The sequence below is a fragment of the Gossypium hirsutum genome, chromosome D01 (assembly GCF_007990345.1).
Source record: "Gossypium hirsutum isolate 1008001.06 chromosome D01, Gossypium_hirsutum_v2.1, whole genome shotgun sequence".
Classification (NCBI taxonomy): domain Eukaryota; kingdom Viridiplantae; phylum Streptophyta; class Magnoliopsida; order Malvales; family Malvaceae; genus Gossypium; species Gossypium hirsutum.
Genome location: NC_053437.1, coordinates 2,017,691 through 2,038,406, shown reverse-complemented (window position 1 = coordinate 2,038,406; position 20,716 = coordinate 2,017,691). Strand labels below are relative to the sequence as shown.

General features: G+C 36.7%; 3 protein-coding genes across 3 annotated transcripts; 1 reads left to right on the top strand and 2 right to left on the bottom strand.

Annotated features, from left to right (window-relative positions):
- Positions 1-324: 324 nt before the first annotated feature.
- On the top strand, positions 325-2,241 carry LOC121213715 (60S ribosomal protein L14-1). The gene is made up of 5 exons (XM_041086707.1): positions 325-465; positions 567-668; positions 1,547-1,676; positions 1,766-1,878; positions 1,996-2,241. Exons 1-5 carry the CDS (start codon positions 463-465, stop codon positions 2,050-2,052), a joined length of 405 nt encoding a protein of 134 aa, XP_040942641.1. The 5' UTR covers positions 325-462; the 3' UTR covers positions 2,053-2,241.
- A 524-nt stretch (positions 2,242-2,765) lies between these two features.
- LOC121213714 (PH, RCC1 and FYVE domains-containing protein 1) lies at positions 2,766-9,025 on the bottom strand. The gene is made up of 9 exons (XM_041086706.1): positions 8,206-9,025; positions 7,444-7,530; positions 6,746-6,835; positions 6,511-6,597; positions 6,319-6,417; positions 4,003-6,045; positions 3,740-3,886; positions 3,309-3,637; positions 2,766-3,046 (listed from the first exon to the last, which is right to left on the bottom strand). The coding sequence occupies exons 1-9, from the start codon at positions 8,251-8,253 to the stop codon at positions 2,869-2,871; spliced, it is 3,108 nt and encodes a 1,035-aa protein (XP_040942640.1). The 5' UTR covers positions 8,254-9,025; the 3' UTR covers positions 2,766-2,868.
- A 1,254-nt stretch (positions 9,026-10,279) lies between these two features.
- On the bottom strand, positions 10,280-19,166 carry LOC107933046 (protein tas). The gene is made up of 8 exons (XM_016865195.2): positions 18,878-19,166; positions 12,683-12,778; positions 12,461-12,544; positions 12,129-12,289; positions 11,781-11,898; positions 11,464-11,596; positions 11,011-11,189; positions 10,280-10,683 (listed from the first exon to the last, which is right to left on the bottom strand). Exons 1-8 carry the CDS (start codon positions 19,127-19,129, stop codon positions 10,444-10,446), a joined length of 1,263 nt encoding a protein of 420 aa, XP_016720684.1. The 5' UTR covers positions 19,130-19,166; the 3' UTR covers positions 10,280-10,443.
- Between the last annotated feature and the right edge of the window lie 1,550 nt (positions 19,167-20,716).

Sequence of the window (20,716 nt, the reverse complement as noted above, 5' to 3'; positions counted from 1 at the left end):
AAATTTTCCATTAATCAATCGCCTTTATTATGATCCAAAACAAAAAAGAAATTTATTATTAACTGGGTAATGGTAAGCAAATTTTGATGAAATATTAATGAGGTTAACGATTAAAATTAATTTTTAATTTGTTTAAGTATAAAATCTATAATCTATAATTTTTAAAAAAATTAAAAAAATTTAAAGTTTCATGTCTTAATAGAATTCAAGTTCAGAAAGCATATCGAGAAAAATTACCAAATTTTAGAATTAGTGTGAAAAATTCAAGGACCAAATTAAAACATATTACCAAGTTTAAGGACTAAATATCGCTTTATCCCAAAAAAACCTAGTTGACCAACGTTTAAGAATCCTCTATTAAATCACCCTATACTATATATAAACCCTAACTCCTCTATTTTAATTCCCTCTCAGCCACTCTCTTCCATCTCCAACACTATCACACACACACAAACACCAAAAATGGTGAGTTTTTTTTTTCTCCAATATCTACTAAAGTTACTAGTTTTTTCCATGTTTCTTAGTCTTTTACCTGCATTTTTAATTTTTTTCTTTGATTCTTGCAGCCGTTCAAGAGATACGTCGAGATCGGGAGAGTTGCTCTCGTTAACTACGGCAAAGACTACGGCAAGTTGGTCGTCATCGTTGATGTCGTCGACCAGAACAGGGTATGTTTCTTTTTTTTCCCCAGATTTTATACAGAATATGGCATTTTGCTTTTTTATCTTTTTGTAGTCAATATATAATGGGTGTTTTAAGGGGGAATTTCAATGTTTGCATCATGAGTTTTAGGGTTTCTAATGGATTTTGTTCCTTAGATTGATTTTAATTTGGGTTTTTTGTTTCTCTAGAGTTTGGATAAAAATGGATTCTCAATGTTTATATTTTTATTTCATGGGCGAATTGATGCAGAAATGAATCTGCCCTGTGCCATGTGCTATTTTCAAGGTTTTTAGAACCGGACTGGTGGTTGAATCAGTCAAGCGACCCTTCTGCCTTTCTTGATTGAATAAACATTAAAAAATTCATAAAAACATTAAAAATCTGGTTCAACCTCTTCGTACCAGTTCCTGGGTCAATTGGTTCAATGTCCCACTCCAGACCGCTACCTTGGTCAGTCCGATCCGGTTCAAAGAGCCTTAGGTATTTTAAGACCTGTGCTAACCCTAAGTTCTTGGACTTGGGAGAGAATGTTGGATATAAGTATGTTTTAAGATTGCGTGATAATTTTTGCCGTATATTTGGAGGGTCAGGACTGTGTTACCCATCTCGGGTTTGAGGTGTTTGTGTCGGACAAGGATACCTCAAGAAGAAAACTGAAACATTCGGAGAAAAACATCAGTCTAACTTTATATGGATCAGGTGACTGCATTCGTTGACCCGGTTAATAATGGTACATATATGCATGCCATTGTACATGATTAGCAATGTTAGCTTAGAGAAAGGAAAAATGAGGAGCTTTATCAGCCAACGAGTCTAGTTGAAGTCCTATAGGTGTTATTTGGAGATGTGCGTGTAAGAAGTGACTGTATTTTTAATGTGGCAGGCACTTGTTGATGCCCCGGATATGGTAAGAGGCCAAATGAACTTCAAGAGGCTTACATTGACAGATATCACAATTGACATTCCCCGTGTTCCCAAGAAGAAGACATTGATCGAAGCTATGGAGAAGGCTGGTAAGGACGACGACAGCTTTCACCAGCATTTGTAATGTTTTTTCTTGAAGATATGTTTTCTTTCTTATCACTCTTATGTTAACTTGCAGATGTTAAGAACAAATGGGAAAGTAGCTCGTGGGGTAGAAAGTTGATTGTCCAGAAGAGAAGAGCATCTCTCAACGACTTTGATAGGTTCAAGCTTATGTTGGCTAAGATCAAGGTCAGTTTCCGATACAACCCCTATTGTGTCTACCCGTTTTATACCAGAGTTCTTTTCTTGAAAGCACTTCCTCAAAACTTCAATCGAAGCTTGACGAGCTGTAATACGGTTTTGCAGAGGTCCGGAGTCATCAAGCAAGAACTTGCTAAGCTGAAAAAGGAGAATGCATCTTGAATTTGATATTGAATCATGGATTTTTGTTAGTTTTTGTCATCAAACATTCTGCAGGTTGTTCTTTTTTTGTAATTTTTTCTTTTATTTACAAATGATTAAAAAGATTAAGATCAGTTGAGAGATCTTTGTTTGCTATATTACATATTTTATAGTGAGTTTAATAGCAGGATATTGCTTTGCTTGCTGCAATTTTTCTTATCAAAATTCTGGTATTTCTTTATATTCCCTTTATAGCATAATGAAAAATAAGACACGTAAGCTGTTTAAGTTTATAAGCTTCAAAATAAAAAGTTTTGATCTATTGTTTAGACAAACTCGAGCTGCTCAAGCTAGATATCGAGTTAATTATCTTACCTTAGTTTATGTGTGTATATATATGTATATAAGTTTTGCTTATAATAAATATTAACCATTCATTCATTCTATTTTCCTATACATATGTATTTATGTATATAAAAGCATGCATTTATAAAGTAATAAAACAGTGTCCAATACAACCAAGAATTTGGTTTAAATGATTGATACATGATCAAAACAAAAAGAATAAGAAACAAAGAATGAGTAACAAACAGTTACATGTACCTTCTTTTCTTCCCTTAATGGAAATGGTGTCTCTGGAGAGAGCAAGGAGTTGTTTCTTTGCCTGTAAAGTGATGGAAATTCCTTGTATCCTAATTTATCCATTAGCTAAATCTTTTTTTTCTAAAACCGAATACATCCGCTAATTGTTGATCCGTAATATTGCTGCAATCGCGAATCAAGATAGCCACTTGATATTTTTTCTATTCTACATTACCAAGTTTTATGAAACTAAGTTTAAGGAGGAGGTGCTGCTTCTGTGGTTTCATCAACAACTGGTGGTGGTGGTGGTTGAGTAAGGGATGATGCCGTTGAAGAAGCCGATTTAGTTGCATGTGGACTGTACCTTTTAAGCACCCTATCTTTATTTTTGCTCCACCATTCTTCAGCTTGTGTCTCATCAAACCTTCGTTTGCTGTGAAAAGAAAAAGAATGTTGAAGTCGATATAAGGCAGTGAGATTAAGACCTCATCATGCAAATCAATAGGTGTCCATGGTACAATTCTCATGTGTATGTTCGTGTCTGTGCGATGCATGTATATGCGAAATTGAGTGTGAGACAAAGATGTGGAGTTATTTCAGAACTTGTTCTACATATCCAACCATGTTTATCTGCAGTAAGATTGTAAGCAAAAAAAAAAAAATCTATAACTTGCCCTGAACCTGTCTAAAAGTACCTGAATCTAACTCGTCTGAAGATCTTCCCTCCATTTCGATGATTAACATAAGTGATGTAGACTCCAGGTTCGAATTGCTCGGTAATTTCCTTTTCTACACCACCTCTAACCGCTGAAGCCTCGGATGATCTTGATTCGTTTTCTGAGCTATAGTTAGATGGGACAGCTGTGGTGTCCACACTATACTCCATCCTCTGATCATTTGAAGACTCCATTGATGCTTCATTTGTTCCATGAGTTTTTAAGAATGCTTCAGCTTGTGTATTTATAGCTTTAAGGGTTTCACTTTCAGAAACTTCAGAAGGCAACTTCTCTATTATTTCCTTCAACTGTATAACAATATCGAATTGTACTATCAGTAGGTATCGTTGTAGATGGTGCCGGTTTATGTCAAAAGGCAAACTGAAATGTTGAGTTAAAACTTAATGTACCTGATCTGTGATGGATTTCACAACTTCCTTGGCCTCTTTAAACTTGGATGATTCCTTTGCAGCATATGAAGCATGTTCTTGAGCATTTTTCCGTAGTTTCAGAATCTCCGTGTCTTGCGTACCACATTTCTGCTTCAAACTTTTTAACTGTAATCACTCAAAAAGTAGAGAAAAAGAAATTACTTTTGATAGCAAGCTGCATGGATAACACAAGCAGTGTGTAATGATCATAACAGAACAGCAAATAGGTATATCACTGGTACTTGATTTTGCAGTTTTGACACTTCTTGGTTCAGAAGTTCATTTGACTTCCTCAGGCTTTCGATAACGTTCTTTGAAAATGTATTTGTACTGGAGCGTGGAGGACTTGGTCGCCTTGAGTACGGTGAGCTAGATCTTGAGTTAATAGGGGACTGAGCTGGTGGCGTTGCTGGAGGAGTAGCCGGTTTAAAAGCATTTTGAAAAGCAACAAATGTACTTGGAAGTCCGACATCCCTTAGCTGTAAAGTTGATGGGACTTGGGAACCTCGCATTTGAGAAGCAGCATCGAATCGAGTCCCGGGTTTACCTGTCATTATCTCAAGGTATTTGACCAGTTCTGTGTTGGGAGAGAGCAAAAGCCTGGAAGACCTTATCTCTCCTCTATCTAATCTTTCCCTGCCATCAATTGAGGGACGTGGACCAGCAGATTTTCTATTCAAATTTGAAGCATTACCAACTTCAGCAGATTTCAGTTTTATGTAGCAAGCATCGCAAACACGATGAGGTTTTCCAGGAGTTGGAGCCAATGCTGCTTTCAATGCTTTCTTGGAACTGCAAGCATGGCAATGCACCAGTCCGCAATTGTAACAATTATGCCTCTTTCTAGTGAAACCAAATGCCTGCCGGCAGCCCGAGCAAACCGACTGGTCAGCACCCGAGACCCATTTATGGATGCATATACAGGAAGTGAAGTTTGAACCACATGATATATTTTTGACATGTCTATCCTTCAATGATTCAATCAGTGTTGGAGTTCTTCTATCTTCTATGTCACCATGTCCTAGTCTTCCATTGGCACCTCTTCCCCAAGTGAATACTTCACTTCTTGATGTCAGTACAGCAACGTGATATGCTCCGCAAGAAATTTCTTCCACGAATTCACCTACCAGTTTTTCTTGTACCAGGCATGGTAATTTTCCATCAGAACCTGGGTTGCCTAGTTGACCATATGCAGTACCCCCCATGGTAAAAACATGACCTGATGAAGTAAGTGCAACTGTAATAGTATGTCCGCAGGCTAGCTGGTGGAAGTTGTAGTCAATTAGTGAAGAGACGCAGGTTGGAAGTAGATAAGTTTCTTTATTTCCATGACCCAGCCGGTGTTTATCGCCATCACCCCAGGTGAACAACTTTCTCGATGAAATGTTAGCACCAGACTGGCCTGAAACCTCAACAATAGCTGCTGTATGCCATACCCCACATGCAACTTTAATAGTCTTTAGGCCATTCAACAGTTGAACTTCTTTTGGATATGCAGCACTTTCCCTATCTCCATGGCCCAAAACACCAAATGTTCCATCGCCGAATGTAAATAGCTTGCCATTAGAAGTTGCCAGAGCTGAATGCCAAGTGCCGCATGCGATGGATAAGACTTGCAGTCCTTCTAATGCCCCAGAAACTCTCTTTGGGATCCAATGGCTAACATCGGTGCCATGGCCAAGGAGTCTAGCATTATGAGTACCATCACCCCAAGTGAATAAATCACCAGCTGTAGATACAACACATGTATGATATTCTCCGGATGCAACAAATTCCACATTAGTTACTGCCAAGAACTCAACTAATCGGGGGCGGCTAAAGTCTTTTTCAATTCCATGGCCAAGTCTTCCACCTGATTCCTCACCCCAGGTGAAAACTTCACCCTGCTTTGTTACGAGAGCAATATGTCTTACACCGCAAGCTATCTGATGAACATCAAGGACTACATTTGATTCCAAGGGCTTAGGAGTTAGCACATCGATTTTTGGTGAAACTGCGCTTACAGTCCCATCTGATCCATCAGCCCAAACGTCTCCCCATACATAAACATCACCTAATGATTCTATGTCATCTGGACCCCCAGATCCAACACTTGAACAGCTAGGAGTGCTTGAAACACTAATTCGGAAGCCATCTGCACCGCTAGATCTCACCTGCATACTTGCACGTTCTGACCCCGCATCTGAGCCCCCAAGATCTATAGACGCACTACTGCTGGCAATACTAGGGCTGAAATCTAGAGCTACACCAAATGGGCGACCATTTTGAAAGAAACCGTCTTGTAGCTGTCACAAATGATATTGAAGTCAGTCAATAAAGATACAAGTCTAATGAACAAGCAACAAATATAGGCATACATTCACTAAACTCTTGTAACTATAATGGACGCTCATCCTGTATACATCATCCAAAAGACCGTATCAGATGCAATTTTTAGTTATTCTTTCCTAGAAATATGTCAGACAGATTGCTCCACTTTAAATCAGGGCAAAGCTCTCTCCTAATCGATGAAGTTACAGTTCTGTTATATGCATATGTATGTGGAAAGCAGAACTCACATCACTTAAATCACTTTTGGCTCGCCTATTTCGATTTTGTCCAATCAATGCCTTAAGACCTGCTAACCACACTTCAGCCTCAGCTTTGTCCTTGCAGATCTATTGAGGTAGACAACAGCAATCACTGTATTCAAATTTACCATTCAACTGAATATAAAATAAATAGCAGATTACTAGATAACTGGTACTAACCAAATCAAGAGATCTGTCACCGTTATTATATAGAAGTGAAAATGACAAGTACTCCTTTTCCGGGCGCAAAAATCTTCTAAAAACAGCCTGTAGAATTTGGCAAACTGTGGTTTTAACCCTTTTTTTTCTTTTCTTTGCATTGAAATCTTAGTGATATGACATAGAAAAATAAGGCTATTTAAACTGCAACATTCACCATTAAATGGGAAAAATGAAAAGCTGAAATTAAACTTACAGTTCTCTGTCCAGGAAGGATACGAGTGACAGAGCTTAATTTCAGATTCTTCTCTTCTCCACGTGATAACCATATTAATGTCGTTTCATCCTGTTAATACAGCTAAAACTGAAATCATATATGCACTTAAGATTACTGAGAGAACTGTATATGCTTTTCTAATGATAGCTGCTTTCTAAGAGAACTCACACACACACACACCCACATGCACATGCATATATGTATTTGTATGACTTAGAGCTACATAAATGCCCATCTTGCTTATCTATGTTACTCGAACTTATTCAAACAAATTATGTGAAGAACTTATCTATAGTTGTTCATCAAACTTAAAATGTCAGCCATCCACTAGGATAAGTTATGACCTTGATTCACACATCATCACAAGTCCAAAACGCTAAACCCAGATGATTGTACTACAACAAAAATCCATATTATAGAACTACAAACACCTTGTAAGTACGTTACTCCGACTCTTCATTTTTTACTCATGTCCTATGCATATCTGAACATGAATATGGGAATATAACCTTCTAAAAATCCTCCAAATTTGTAGAAAAACATAGAACATATTAGTGCCAGAACGAACTAGTGTCTAACACTTACATCCAAGTTCGAGTAACATAGAACGATAATGCATTTATTCCACAGCCAAAAGTACATTGATATATAATGAGATTGAAGAGAAAGTAACTCACCGGGGAAAGTCTAAATGCTCGAAACTTAGGTTTTCCTTTACGGCTATATTTGAGTAGTTGAGTGCCCTTTTTCAAAGTAATAATTGCCTTCAAAACAAAGGGTAAGAAATTAAAAATAAACAACACATACAAGTAGATCAAAATCTTTTGGATTATTATAGAATCCTCTTACTTTCATCTAAATATAAACAAACACACACATGAGAAAGGATTTAATTATATCAATGTAAAATTAATTTAGCTGTAGATAGTTTGATCATTTTTTTTCTACGCTAATCAAATTATTATATTTTATAGTCTATTCATGTAAATTCAAATTGCAAGTAAATGAAGAATGTTTAAACTATTTTCAACTTTTAAACCTCTAAAAAATATTATTGATTGGTATTATAGAGATGTTTAATCAATTATAAACTATATATACTATGAGCATGGCACATAAATTTCATATCAATCCATTATATATAGTATTTATTGAGAACATTATTCTTAGATAATGTTAAAATTAGTCATTTAACATATGAAATAAAACATTCAAATTATACAAATATAAATCATACAAAAAAATTCAAAAAAAATCTAAATTAATTTTATACTAATTCCTCTCCACTATCATCAAATAAGGGAATTAGTATACAAGCAGACAATATATTTATTTTCTTTCTAAATTTTTCATAATCGGAAAATTCATAAAATATTTTATTCAAATATCACTTGAATATGAATGCCAAATATGAATACTTAAACAAAAAAGAAAATTACTTGCTCAATGTCGCGTTCAGAATTGCCATAACGAACAAGATCTGCCATTCCATTTAAAAGGAAACCGGGAAAGACGAAGGCACTCAATCATCAGGTAGTGAAATGGCGGCTCCCTTGACCTTGTCTTCATAGATGCATGTGGCCGTTCATCAAACAATCAAAATCCCCAAGTTTACTGTACCTTCATCCAAAAAAAACCCACCACTAGTCTTAGATGACCATCAAATGAAAATAAGAACCCAAATTTCCAAACTCAAAATACATGATCCCAATGGCTTATTTATTTGAATTAGGATTTGGTTGTTGATTGATTGATGATTTGGTGTGGAAATGGATTGGAGAGAATGAGAAAAAAAAAAACAGAGTGAGGGAGAAGTGGCGAAATGAGAGGAGAGTAAGTGGTGAAAGGGAGAGAAAGGAGACATTTTCGCTCTTCTTTTCTTGCTCCCAAGTTTTCTTCTTCTAACTAACTTAACCTCCTCCAAATTTTTGCTTTCCTTTTATTTTCCACATGGCCAAACATAAAATTCTACTTTTATATAAATACGAGTTAATCCTATCAAACATCCTTAAATTATGATCTTAATTTTAATTTAGTCCCTAAATTTTAAAACATTTTATATACATTTTCAAATTATCAATCTAATATCAATTAGGAACGAAGCTAGAAAATTATCTTTAGTGGGCCAAATATGAACCATAATTTTTTGGGAGAGTCACAATACAATTTTAATATTATATTAACTTCTAATTTCATAAATTTCTAAATGACTAAAATGCATATTTAACATTTTTGTGAGGAGGGGGCAAGGCCGCTACCTATCCCCTTATCCCCTTGTCTACACCCTTGATATATCATGAGGAAGGACTAAAATTACTAATTTAACCTATGTTAGACGTCATATCTCATGTGGTATAATTTAAAATGAATATTGTAAAAGTGGGTTTTAAAAATCTTGTTTTTGAGGTTTTTTTGAAACTTTTATAGAAACTTTATCACTCACTCACTCTCTTTTTTTTAACTTTATTTTTAGTTTTTACTTGTAATAGTTATGTGACAACATTTTGCCTTTCTTTACCATTTTCATTTTAAATTATGCCATATAAGATTTAACGTGTCATTTAATGGTTAAATTAACGATTTTAATAATGAAAGAACTTGATTGATATAACATCGACAGTTTAAGGATGTAATTAGGATGTTTTGAAATTTAGGTATAAATCTATAATGAGGGTCTTGTCAGAGAATGAGTTTAGTGTATCACCATCAATAACAACACGATTAGATCAAACAAAAAAATAGTGAAAGAGTTATAAATAAATATTAACAATTTAATTTAAACATAATTAAATATTAATTATAATTATTTTTTCTTAAATTTCGAGTTTACAATTTACAGATAAAGATTTATGATTTTATATTGAGTTTCAAGTGTATGTTTAAATAAAGTTACAGTATTTATTTATAAATATTCCATTATTTTTTATTTTACCAATAATTAGATCTTATGTTGTTCGTTGACTGTGCATAAAACTCATGCACAGTGAAAAATAAAATTTGTAACAAATACATTTATAAAAATTTGATATAAATAACAAATGAGAATTTAGTTAAAATGATGAAATAAAGATATTAAAAATTGTAATATTTAACTTCAAATTTTATCATGTATTTTTCATCCATTTTGGGCTAAAATGACAAACACGGTAATTTGAAGAGCTAAAAGAGGCTGAAAAAAGTTGAAGGGCTAAAATGACCCTTTTTGCAAAGTTGAAGGGCTAAATAAGTCATTCTGCTTTTTCTATTTTTATATAAAAGATGTAAAAAGACAAAATTATTTTACTTTCTAAAGTTATGGTATTCTAGTCATTGTCCAACAAAATTAATACTCAAATAACTCATAACACCGTGCTGCTGATTGTTTCGCCAAAATGAGCTTCGTGAGCAAGACAAGTCTTTAATGGCGCCCCAAATGAAATTTTAGAGCTTATTCAACAAGATAAAGCTAATGATGTTTTTGTCCAATTTACATTGACGTAATTTTGTTTTCTTGTTTACCACTAAAAATAATAATAATAATGAAACCGAATATCAAACTGAACTGAATAATCGGTTTGAACCTATTTCGGTTTTCTCTGACTTTTTTGGTCAAGCTTAATGTTGATATTGAGCAAAGATACGAGCATGGATACTTCAAGAAAAATGAAAAAATCTGAAGAAAATGAATATCTTCGATCTCAGAGATTGGCAGGATCTTTGTATCTTTTGAAAATGGCTTCAATATCTTCCATTACCTCTGGTGGCAAAGGCCGTTGAGTTGTTAGAAATGCATCAATGTCTTCCTTCAGCTGCTTAACCGAGGTTGCGCCGATGATCGAACTCGTCATAAACAGACGATCTCGTACAAACCCGAGCGCGAGTTGAACGGGACTTAATCCGTGCTTTTTCGCCATCTCAATATATTGCACTGTTGCTTCCTGAAAATCCCCACCAATACGTCAATCATTAGTAAAAATACCATGTAGGCACTGGTATTAGGGGTAGAATTGCATTTTACTCACTCTACTCAAAAAATGAACAAATTAGTCTTTATGTTAAAATTTCTATCCATATCTACTGTTAAAAATTAGTCTAAGTACGTCAGCACGAGTTACACGTGGCAGCCACATGTTACTATATGGTTATTTCGGAAGCAATGCCAGTTTTTTAACTGTACAAATTGATGAAGTTTTTGATGTAGAGGGAATAATTTGCCTATTCTTTTTAGTAGAGGGAGCATTTCAACCATCAACATACATATATACCTTGGCAATTGACTTGTTATATCTTTCCATGTAGCCAGGGAAAAGGTTGAACCTCCCTTTCTTTGCCGCTTCGGAATTGATATCTAAGTATTTTCCGCTTAGCGCTCCACCGGCGAGCGGAGAGTAAGAAAGTAACCCAATATTGCAGTTCTTTGGGTGACAAACTTCGACCAGGTCGACTGCAAAAGGAGAATGTTACTGATTTCTTAAACATGTTTATGTTCAGACAATACCCGGAAGGAGCACAAGAAAACGAATTTAGATTAAGCATAGCCAGAACTGATTCAATCCTGAGAGAAGACCAAGGCTCTGCTAAGCAGAGGTTCAATCCCGGGGCATTTCGTTTGTTGGTCATTGCATATGAATCGAAACTTCAGGAACAACTAAATCGATGCAACGGCGAGATATTGAGATGCTAGTATAACATTTATATAGATTTTGGATGAGGTTTACCCTCGAAACGCCGGACCAGAAGACTGTAGCTGTTTTGGATACTAACGATCTTCGATAGTCCTTCAACTCGACCTGCATGAACAAACTCCATTACTCCATACGAAGTCTCGTTAGAAACTCCGATATAGCGTACCTGAAATCGAAGGAAGAGCATTCATATACAAATCTTAGTATTTGTGACATCTTCAAACAACTGATTAAATATCACAAGCAGATTTTCCGACAGTTGTATGTATATCTGACACTCATATATGAATAGAGTAACATAAGATTTTCCAACAGCAATCCGATTTAATTTGATCTCTGTTTTTTATTACCTTCCCTTCATCGATGACTTCTTGTAAAGCCTTAAGTTGTTCCACAAACGGTATACTCGGTCGCCATTTTGAAGAATCATAGAAATACTCACCGAACAACGGCACATAACGATCTGGCCTGGTTGAAACCGAAAGTTCAAGAAAATATGATTACATCAATGAAGCACATACACAGACATACTACTCAGGTACATACGATAACTTTTAAGAGATAAGGATACGAATATGACAAGACACGGTAATAAAAGGTACTTTTTTACATAGTAAAACACCAGTACAAGCAAGTTGATGCCATGTCTGTAAATGCCTACCGTCACATGGATGCACCTAAAAGAACTGTAACCTTACCAATGAATTTGCAGTAAATCAATGTAATCGGTGTTGAGTCGTTTAAGGCTTTTCTCTACGCTTTCTCTAATGTTCACAGCATCAACCCGTAAAACTTTTGCATTGTCACGTAGGTGAGCCGATCGTTCTGAATAGCCGCATACTTTTGTTGCCAAAATAACCTGCGGAAAATATGCACGTAGAAACCAGTACTCAAATCAATTCCTCAACGAATACTCAAGTAGTACAAACATAAGCTCATCGAGATATTCACGAGAGATGAGCCAATACAACAGTGTCTCGAAAATTTCGAGTCAGGAACACAAATATGTCATCTGGTATGAAAAAAGTACCTTATCGCGAGGTTGAGACTTCAGCCAGCTAGCAATGTAGAGATCGGTTCTTCCACTCGTCTCTTTCTTCATGGGAATTGGGTACTGGGAAATCGAAAGCATGAGCAAGAGAGAGCTTTAGTGGCACTTAAAAACTTGAGTGAAGATATCGAACAAAACTCGAACTCCAGACTAGAAAAAAAATACAGCCCGTATACAGTATATGCACACCAAAGAACTTACGTGTTCAGCAGTATCGAGAGCATTGATTCCATGTTCAAAAGCATAGCTGAGCATTTCATGACCTTCTTTCTCTGTATTTTGTTCTCCAAATGTCATCTGAAGCAATCAAACATAAGGCTGTAAAACCGAAAGTTCGATAAACAGTTCATAAACAATTCGGTCTTTGTTCCTTTATATTCGTTTATCAAGCTAAATAAAATAAATATTAACAAGATTTTGAAACTCGTTTAACGAACTAAATACTAATAAAGCATGTTCAGATTAGAAGAAGCTCGTTTATATTTGTTTAACTAATTATAGAAAACTTATTTAAAGCTTGTTTAATATTAGTTTAAAGTTCATGAAGAAAAAAAAAACCAACACAATTCAAAAATGGCTAAATTATGTTATTAGTCCCTATACTATGCCTAAATTATGACTTTAGTCTCCGTTGAAATTTTATTGAAGCAATGGTTAGCATGTAGCAATCACATGTTTTATTATTATTATTATTATTATTATTATTATTATTATTATTATTATTATTTGGATGTAATGATGAAACTTAGTTGTATTCCAACTAAGTTTGTTAGTGGTAGTAGGTGGTGATTTATTTTAAGTGGATGTAATGATGAAACTTAGTTGTATTCCAACTAAGTTGTCAAGTTGGAAGCTTGTATAAATAGGCTTTATGCCATTTTAAAAAAAAATGAATGAATTCAATCAAGATTTCATCCATATACTCTCTATTTTAGTTTTGCTTAAAATTTATTTCATTTTTCTTCTTTGTTTCTGCCGCAAGTCTCGATTCTTGCTCGGCAAGCTTTTTGTTGAACCTTGCTATTTGTTGCACTTAGCTCCAACAATTGGTATCAGAGCCTATTTCTTAAGGGATCTGTTATACAAATTCATGGCTTCATCAAGCTTTTCACCAGCTGCACCTCAAGTCTTCAATGGAGAAGGCTACCACATATGGATGGTTAAAATGAAGACCTACCTACAAGCTTTCGATCTGTGGGAGGTAGTCAACTCAGATGTTGAACCAGAGCCACTTAGAGGCAATCCAACAGTGGCTCAAATCAGGCAGCATGCTGATGAGAGGACCAAGAGGCACAAAGCCATGTCTTGCATCCAGAACTCAGTGTCAGATGTGATTTTCACAAGGATTATGGCCTGTGAATCACCAAAACAAGCCTGGGACAAGTTGCAAGAGGAGTTTCAAGGGACAGAGAGGACAAGGCAGCAACAATTGCTGAACTTAAGGAGAGATTTCGAGAATTTGAAGATGAAGGAAGAAGAAACTATCAAGCAGTACTCTGACAGGATTATGGTTGTGGTTAACAGCATAAGGCTCCTTGGAGAGCAGCTCAAGGAAGCTAGGATAGTGGAGAAGGTTATTGCAACTCTGCCCGAGAGGTATGAGGCAAAAATCTCATCTCTCGAGGACTCAAGGGACCTGTACACCATCTCCCTGACAGAGTTGATCAATGCTTTATATGCTCAAGAGCAAAGAAGAGCAAGCAGACTGGAGGAGCATCAAGAAGGTGCCTTTCAGGCAAGAACAAACACTGCCTACAAAGGCAAGAAGGCCTGGAGAGACAAGCCAAGGACTGATGTTGCAAGAAAAGAGGGTCAGACTTGCAAGCACTGCAGAAGGGCTGGTCATCCAAAAGAAAAATGCTGGTTCAATCCAAATGTTGTATGTCAGCATTGTAAAAAGAAGGGTCATGTTGAGAGAGTCTGCAAGAGCAAGGCCAAATCAAGGCAGAGTCAGTTTCAACAGAAGAAAGTTGAGGCTCGAGTAGCTAAGGAGGACAGTGACCAAGAGGAGCAAGTCTTTGCTGTGTTATGCTCAGCTGCTCAAGAAAGGTTCTCATCTGGTTGGCTTCTAGACAGTGGATGCACCAACCACATGACACCTGATGCTGCAATCTTCAAGTCTTTAGACAGAAGCTGCAGAACTAAAGTCAAGATAGGAAATGGACATTTTATTCAAGCTGAAGGCAAGGGTGATGTGCTGATATGCACCCCCACAGGTGCCAAAGTGATTTCAAATGTGCTTTTGGTGCCTGAAATTGACAGAAACCTGCTCAGCATAGCTCAGTTACTGGAGAAAGGTTATTCTGTTGTGTTCAAAGACAACCAATGCCAAATCAATGATCCAAGTGGATCCAAGCTGATGGCAGTTCCTATGGCTAATAAGAGCTTTGTAGTTGACTGGACCAGGGAGTCAGACATTGCCTACACAGTCACATCAGATGAATCCAAGCTTTGGCATCAAAGACTGGGACATGCCAACTTCAGATCGATGGCTCGAATGGTCAGAGAGGACTTGGCTGAAAACTTCATCAACTCAGTGGATCATGATGATGTGTGTGAAGTGTGTCAGCTAGGAAAGCAGGCCAGACTCCCATTTCCCTCGAATCAAGCCTGGAGAGCCTCTGAAAAACTCCAACTGGTGCACACTGATGTGTGTGGCCCTATGAGGACTGAGTCATTAAGTGGAAACAGGTACTTCATACTGTTCATTGATGATTTTTCAAGATATTGCTGGCTTTACTTCCTAAAACAGAAATCAGAGGCGGCCTCAGTGTTTTGGAAGTTCAGGACTGCTGCTGAGACTGAAACAGGTTGCAAGCTGAAGTCCATAAGGTCTGATAATGGGACTGAGTACACCTCAGCTCAGTTCCAAGCCTTCTGTGATAAGGCAGGCATCAAACATCAACTTACCAACACATATACACCTCAGCAAAATGGTGTAAGTGAAAGGAAGAATAGGAGTTTGATGGATATGGCCAGGTGCTTGATGATTCAGAAGAATCTGCCTAAAGCACTATGGGCAGAGGTAGTTAACACTGCAAACTACATTCAAAATAGGCTTCCAACCAAGGCCTTGGATCAGAAGACTCCATTCAAAGCCTGGTTTGGATTCAAGCCATCACTGGCTCATCTGAAGGTCTTTGGATGCATCTGTTATGCTCATGTACCTGCTGTCAAAAGGGACAAATTGTCTGAAAGGGCTCGACCTGGTATTTTGGTGGGCTACAGCACTGTTCAGAAGGGCTATAGGATCTTGGATCCTTCAACAAAGAAAGTGTCAGTCAGTAGGGATGTGGTATTTGATGAAAAGTCATGTTGGAACTGGGAAAAACATGAACCTGAGGAAGTTTCAGAAGGACTTGCAGCAGATCAAGCTGAGCCAGATCAAAATGTTCCTGAAATGGACATTGATGATGAACCAGTTAGAGGAACAAGACCATTGACTGAGATTTATGAAAGAGCTCATGTAGCCATAGCTGAACCAAGCAATTTTGAAGAGGCTGAAGCTCAGCAAGAGTGGAAGCAGGCAATGGCTGAGGAGATTAGCATGATTGAGAAGAACCAGACCTGGGAATTAGTTGAAAGGCCAGTCAAAAGGAAGATAATTGGGGTGAAATGGGTGTACAAAGCCAAGCAAAATGCTGATGGTACCTTGAACAAACTGAAAGCAAGGCTAGTTGTCAAGGGGTTCAGTCAGAGGTATGGCCTGGACTACCTGGAGACCTTTGCACCAGTGGCCAGGCTAGACACCATCAGATTACTGATTGCCTTAGCAGCACAGCTCGAGTGGAAGATCCATCAACTCGATGTGAAATCAGCCTTTCTGAATGGTTTCTTAGATGAAGAGATCTATGTTGAACAACCACAAGGGTTTGAGATAGCTGGCAGAGAGCATATGGTCTACAAACTGAAGAAGGCCTTATATGGCTTAAAACAGGCTCCAAGGGCCTGGTACAGCAGAATCGATGGCTACTTGACTAATTTGGGATTCGATCGAAGCAAGAGTGAGCCAACACTGTATGTCAAGAAGCAAGGGACACAAACACAGCTCATTGTATCCCTATATGTTGATGACCTACTGGTGACAGGAGGAGATCGAGCAGTGCTGGTCGATTTCAAGACCAAGATGCAAGAAGTATTTGAAATGTCTGATCTAGGGGAAATGTCTTATTTCCTTGGAATGGAGGTGACTCAAGCACAAAATGGGATATTTTTAAGTCAGAGAAACTTTGCCACAAAGATTCTGACCAAGTTCTCCATGCAAAACAGTAAAGCAACTAAAACACCTGTTGCTGTTGGAGAAAAACTATCGAGCCAAGGTGATTTGAGAAGGTTTGTGAAACAACCTACAGAAGTCTAGTTGGTTGTCTGTTATATTTAACTGCCACTAGACCAGACATAATGTATGCTGTAGGATTGCTCTCAAGGTTCTTGCATTGTTGCAATAAAAAGCATTTACAAGCTGCTAAGAGAGTGCTTAGATATGTCAAAGGCACTTTGAGCTATGGTTTAAGGTACAGCAAGAAAGGAAATCTGAAGCTGGTTGGCTACACTGATAGTGACTGGGCTGGCTCGATAGATGACATGAAAAGCACCTCAGGGTATGCTTTCAACCTTGGTTCAGCCATGTTTTGCTGGAGCTCGAAGAAGCAAAGTCTGGTGGCTCAATCTACTGCTGAAGCAGAATATGTGGCAGCTGCAAGTGCTGTCAACCAAGCCATTTGGCTAAGGAAAATCTTAGCTGATTTGAAAGTGCATCAAAAGGAAGCTACTGAGATCTTCTGTGACAACCAATCTTCAGTTGCAATTGCTAAAAATCCAGTGTTCCATGGAAGAACAAAGCATTTCAGCATCAAGTTGCATGTTGTTCGAGAAATAGAGCAAGCTCAGGAAGTGAAGCTGATTCATTGTAATTCTGAGGATCAACTTGCAGACATTTTGACTAAAGCCCTTAATGTCACAAGGTTCGAATGTCTAAGAAGGAAGCTAGGTGTTTGCTCCATGCAAACCAAGGAGGAGTATTGAAGCAATGGTTAGCATGTAGCAATCACATGTTTTATTATTATTATTATTATTATTATTATTATTATTATTATTATTATTATTATTATTTGGATGTAATGATGTAACTTAGTTGTATTCCAACTAAGTTTGTTAGTGGTAGTAGGTGTTGATTTATTTTAAGTGGATGTAATGATGAAACTTAGTTGTATTCCAACTAAGTTTGTTAGTGGTAGTAGGTGGTGATTTATTTTAAGTGGATGTAATGATGAAACTTAGTTGTATTCCAACTAAGTTGTCAAGTTGGAAGCTTGTATAAATAGGCTTTATGCCATTTTAAAAAAAATGAATGAATTCAATCAAGATTTCATCCATATACTCTCTATTTTAGCTTTGCTTAAAATTTATTTCATTTTTCTTCTTTGTTTCTGCCGCAAGTCTCGATTCTTGCTCGGCAAGCTTTTTGTTGAACCTTGCTATTTGTTGCACTTAGCTCCAACAAATTTCAACTACACCCAAATGGTAACAGTTAAATCCAGTTGATTAAATTCGGCTATTATCTTGTGCTATGAATAAAGTATTAGATTTAATCCATATTCTCTAATTGGATCATTCTTAGTCCTCATAATTTTCGAATTTTAAAATTTCAGTTTTTCTGCAAACAAATGCAATTAAATCCATTAACTGTCTTTTTTGTGAATAATATGTGAAAATAAAAACTACCACAACATTACATATATGATAATATATTTGACGGGTCAAATTTTGGGAATAGCAAAAACTCAAGGTAAAAGCACTATAAAAGAAGCTAGATTGTATTTTGCCTCCTTTGTTAAGAAATAGGTAAACTAAACTCTATACATTAAATTCAAGAACAAATATGTTCTTTCTGCTAAAAATTTGATCTATTTGTACGGTTAAAAACCGGTGTGGATGATGGAATAACCAAACTGTGACATGTGGCGTATCATGTGTACTCCATGTTAATGCACAAAGATTAATTTTTAACAGAAGAATTTGATAAAATTTTAAATAGAAGAACTAGTTTTCCTTTGATCTAATGTACTTTTACCCAAAAAGTAAATGAATTTAATAATTAGCCTGCATTTTTATAATTCAAAAAGTAAAAAAATTAAAAATAATCAGACTAGCATTTAACCATTCAAAAATTCTTAATCATCATGAACCAAACACTAATAATCCTAAAAAGTTAAACAAACAAACATGAAGTGATGCATCCATTCAAGCTAAATTCATTTAAATCTCATTCTCTTCGAATCATTTACTTCCCCAAAACAAAAGACCAACAATTCAAACCCAACAAAAGAAAATAAAAGAGAAATCCCTTTCAACAAAACAGAAAAATACCAATTATCAAGAAATCAAAGCTCTTACAGTTCCCAATGTGATTTCACTGATTTGAAGATCAGAGTCGCCGAGCTTCCTATACTGCAAATCGCTTTGTTGAGCGACTTTAGCAGTGATGGTTGAGTTGAAACAGCTCCTCTTGACCCAAATCTGCGTTCTTTTAGCATTGCATAAACGTAGTGGCGTGTGGCGTGGGACTTTAAAGCTGGGAATTTTGGTGGTGTTGCAACAAAGAAATGGAGGAACGGAAGCAGAGACTGTGGAAGAGGAGACCGCCATTTCGCTTTGAATTAAGTGGCACCTTGTAATTGTATCCTTTTCCACCTTATCCAGATGAAAAAAAATTATTCATAGTTATATTTCAGGGCATGCTGACGTGGACGCGATGGCACGTGCGCGTGAACAGTGCCCCAACGGTCAAAAATTTGACCGTTGCCCCCCAACGGTCACAATTTTTTTACTATAAAACCCCCTACCCCTTTTTTTTTCACAAACAAATCCTATCTCAATTTCCTTCAAAAATTCTCTTAAATTCTTTCCAAAATTCTCTTAAACTCTCAAATTCCTTCCAAAATCCTCTCAATTTCCTTCAAAAAATCTCTCAAATCCATATTAAATTTCTTTTTCCATTCAATTTCATTTTTTTAAGAAAATTTTAAATATTTTTATTTTTTAAAATAATTTTAAAATTTTTAATATTTTCAACAATGGCCGGATCATTGATTCGTCTTGATAGGAATCACATATCGGTGGAGCAAATGAAAATGGTAAGTATTAAATTTAAATTTTAAATTTTATTTAAGATATTTTATTTATGTATTTTTAGATAATTATTAATTTATTTTTTGTTATAAAAGTCTAAAGATCGGGTATTGGAATGCAATATTCGGAATATGCATGGTCCTCCATCACCGTTAGTAGAGAACTACCTGTGGGAAGCGGGATTTTGGCACGTGGCGACGGTAGGCCGGGGATGCAAGTTGGAGCCGAAACTAATCAGTGCGCTCATCGAGAGGTGGAGACCCGAGACGCACACATTTCATCTTCCATGTGGAGAGTGCACTATCACTCTAGAAGATGTCCATCTGCATTTGGGATTGCCGGTAGACGGGCACCCAGTCACCGGGTCTGCCCAATCTAGCAATTGGGAGGCGGTGTGCTACGAGCTTTTGGGCGCTATTCCGGATAAAATGGATGGAGGTAAGGTGGAGATGGGCTGGTTACGTGCCACCTTCCCCGATCTGAATGCAAATTCAACCGAAATTGAAAGAATCCGATATGCTCGATCATACATTCTTCAAATAATTGGAGGCTATCTGATGGCCGACACGTCATGGAGCCGTGTACATCTAAGGTGGCTGCTAAAACTCGTTGATTTTAGAGCAGCCGGTGAATTTAGTTGGGATCTGCCGTTTTGGCAACATTTATCGGGAGATGTGCGGGGCGACCAAACCGAGGAGAGCAAAAATCGGAGGTTGCCTGTCACTACTACAATCATGGGCACGGTTTCGATTTCCATTTCTACGTCCTCGAGTGAACCACCCATATACATTCCCACTCGTAACGAGGTAAATTTTATATTACATTTTGAAATTGTTATGTAGATTTTGTAAGAATAAAAGTATGCTAAAAATTTATTTAATTAGGTGGAACCATCCGACAAGTTATCGTGGATTACCGTCTGAACTTGAAGATATACGGCTTCTATTGAAGCAACGGTCGGAAGCAGAAGTAAGTATTATTGCAAGTAGATATTTCCATACATTCGCTAATGGATTGATATTTAGTATTTAGTATTTAGTATTATGTATATGTGTAATATTTCTATCATGTTCATGTAGTTTCAATGGACACCATACGAGGATC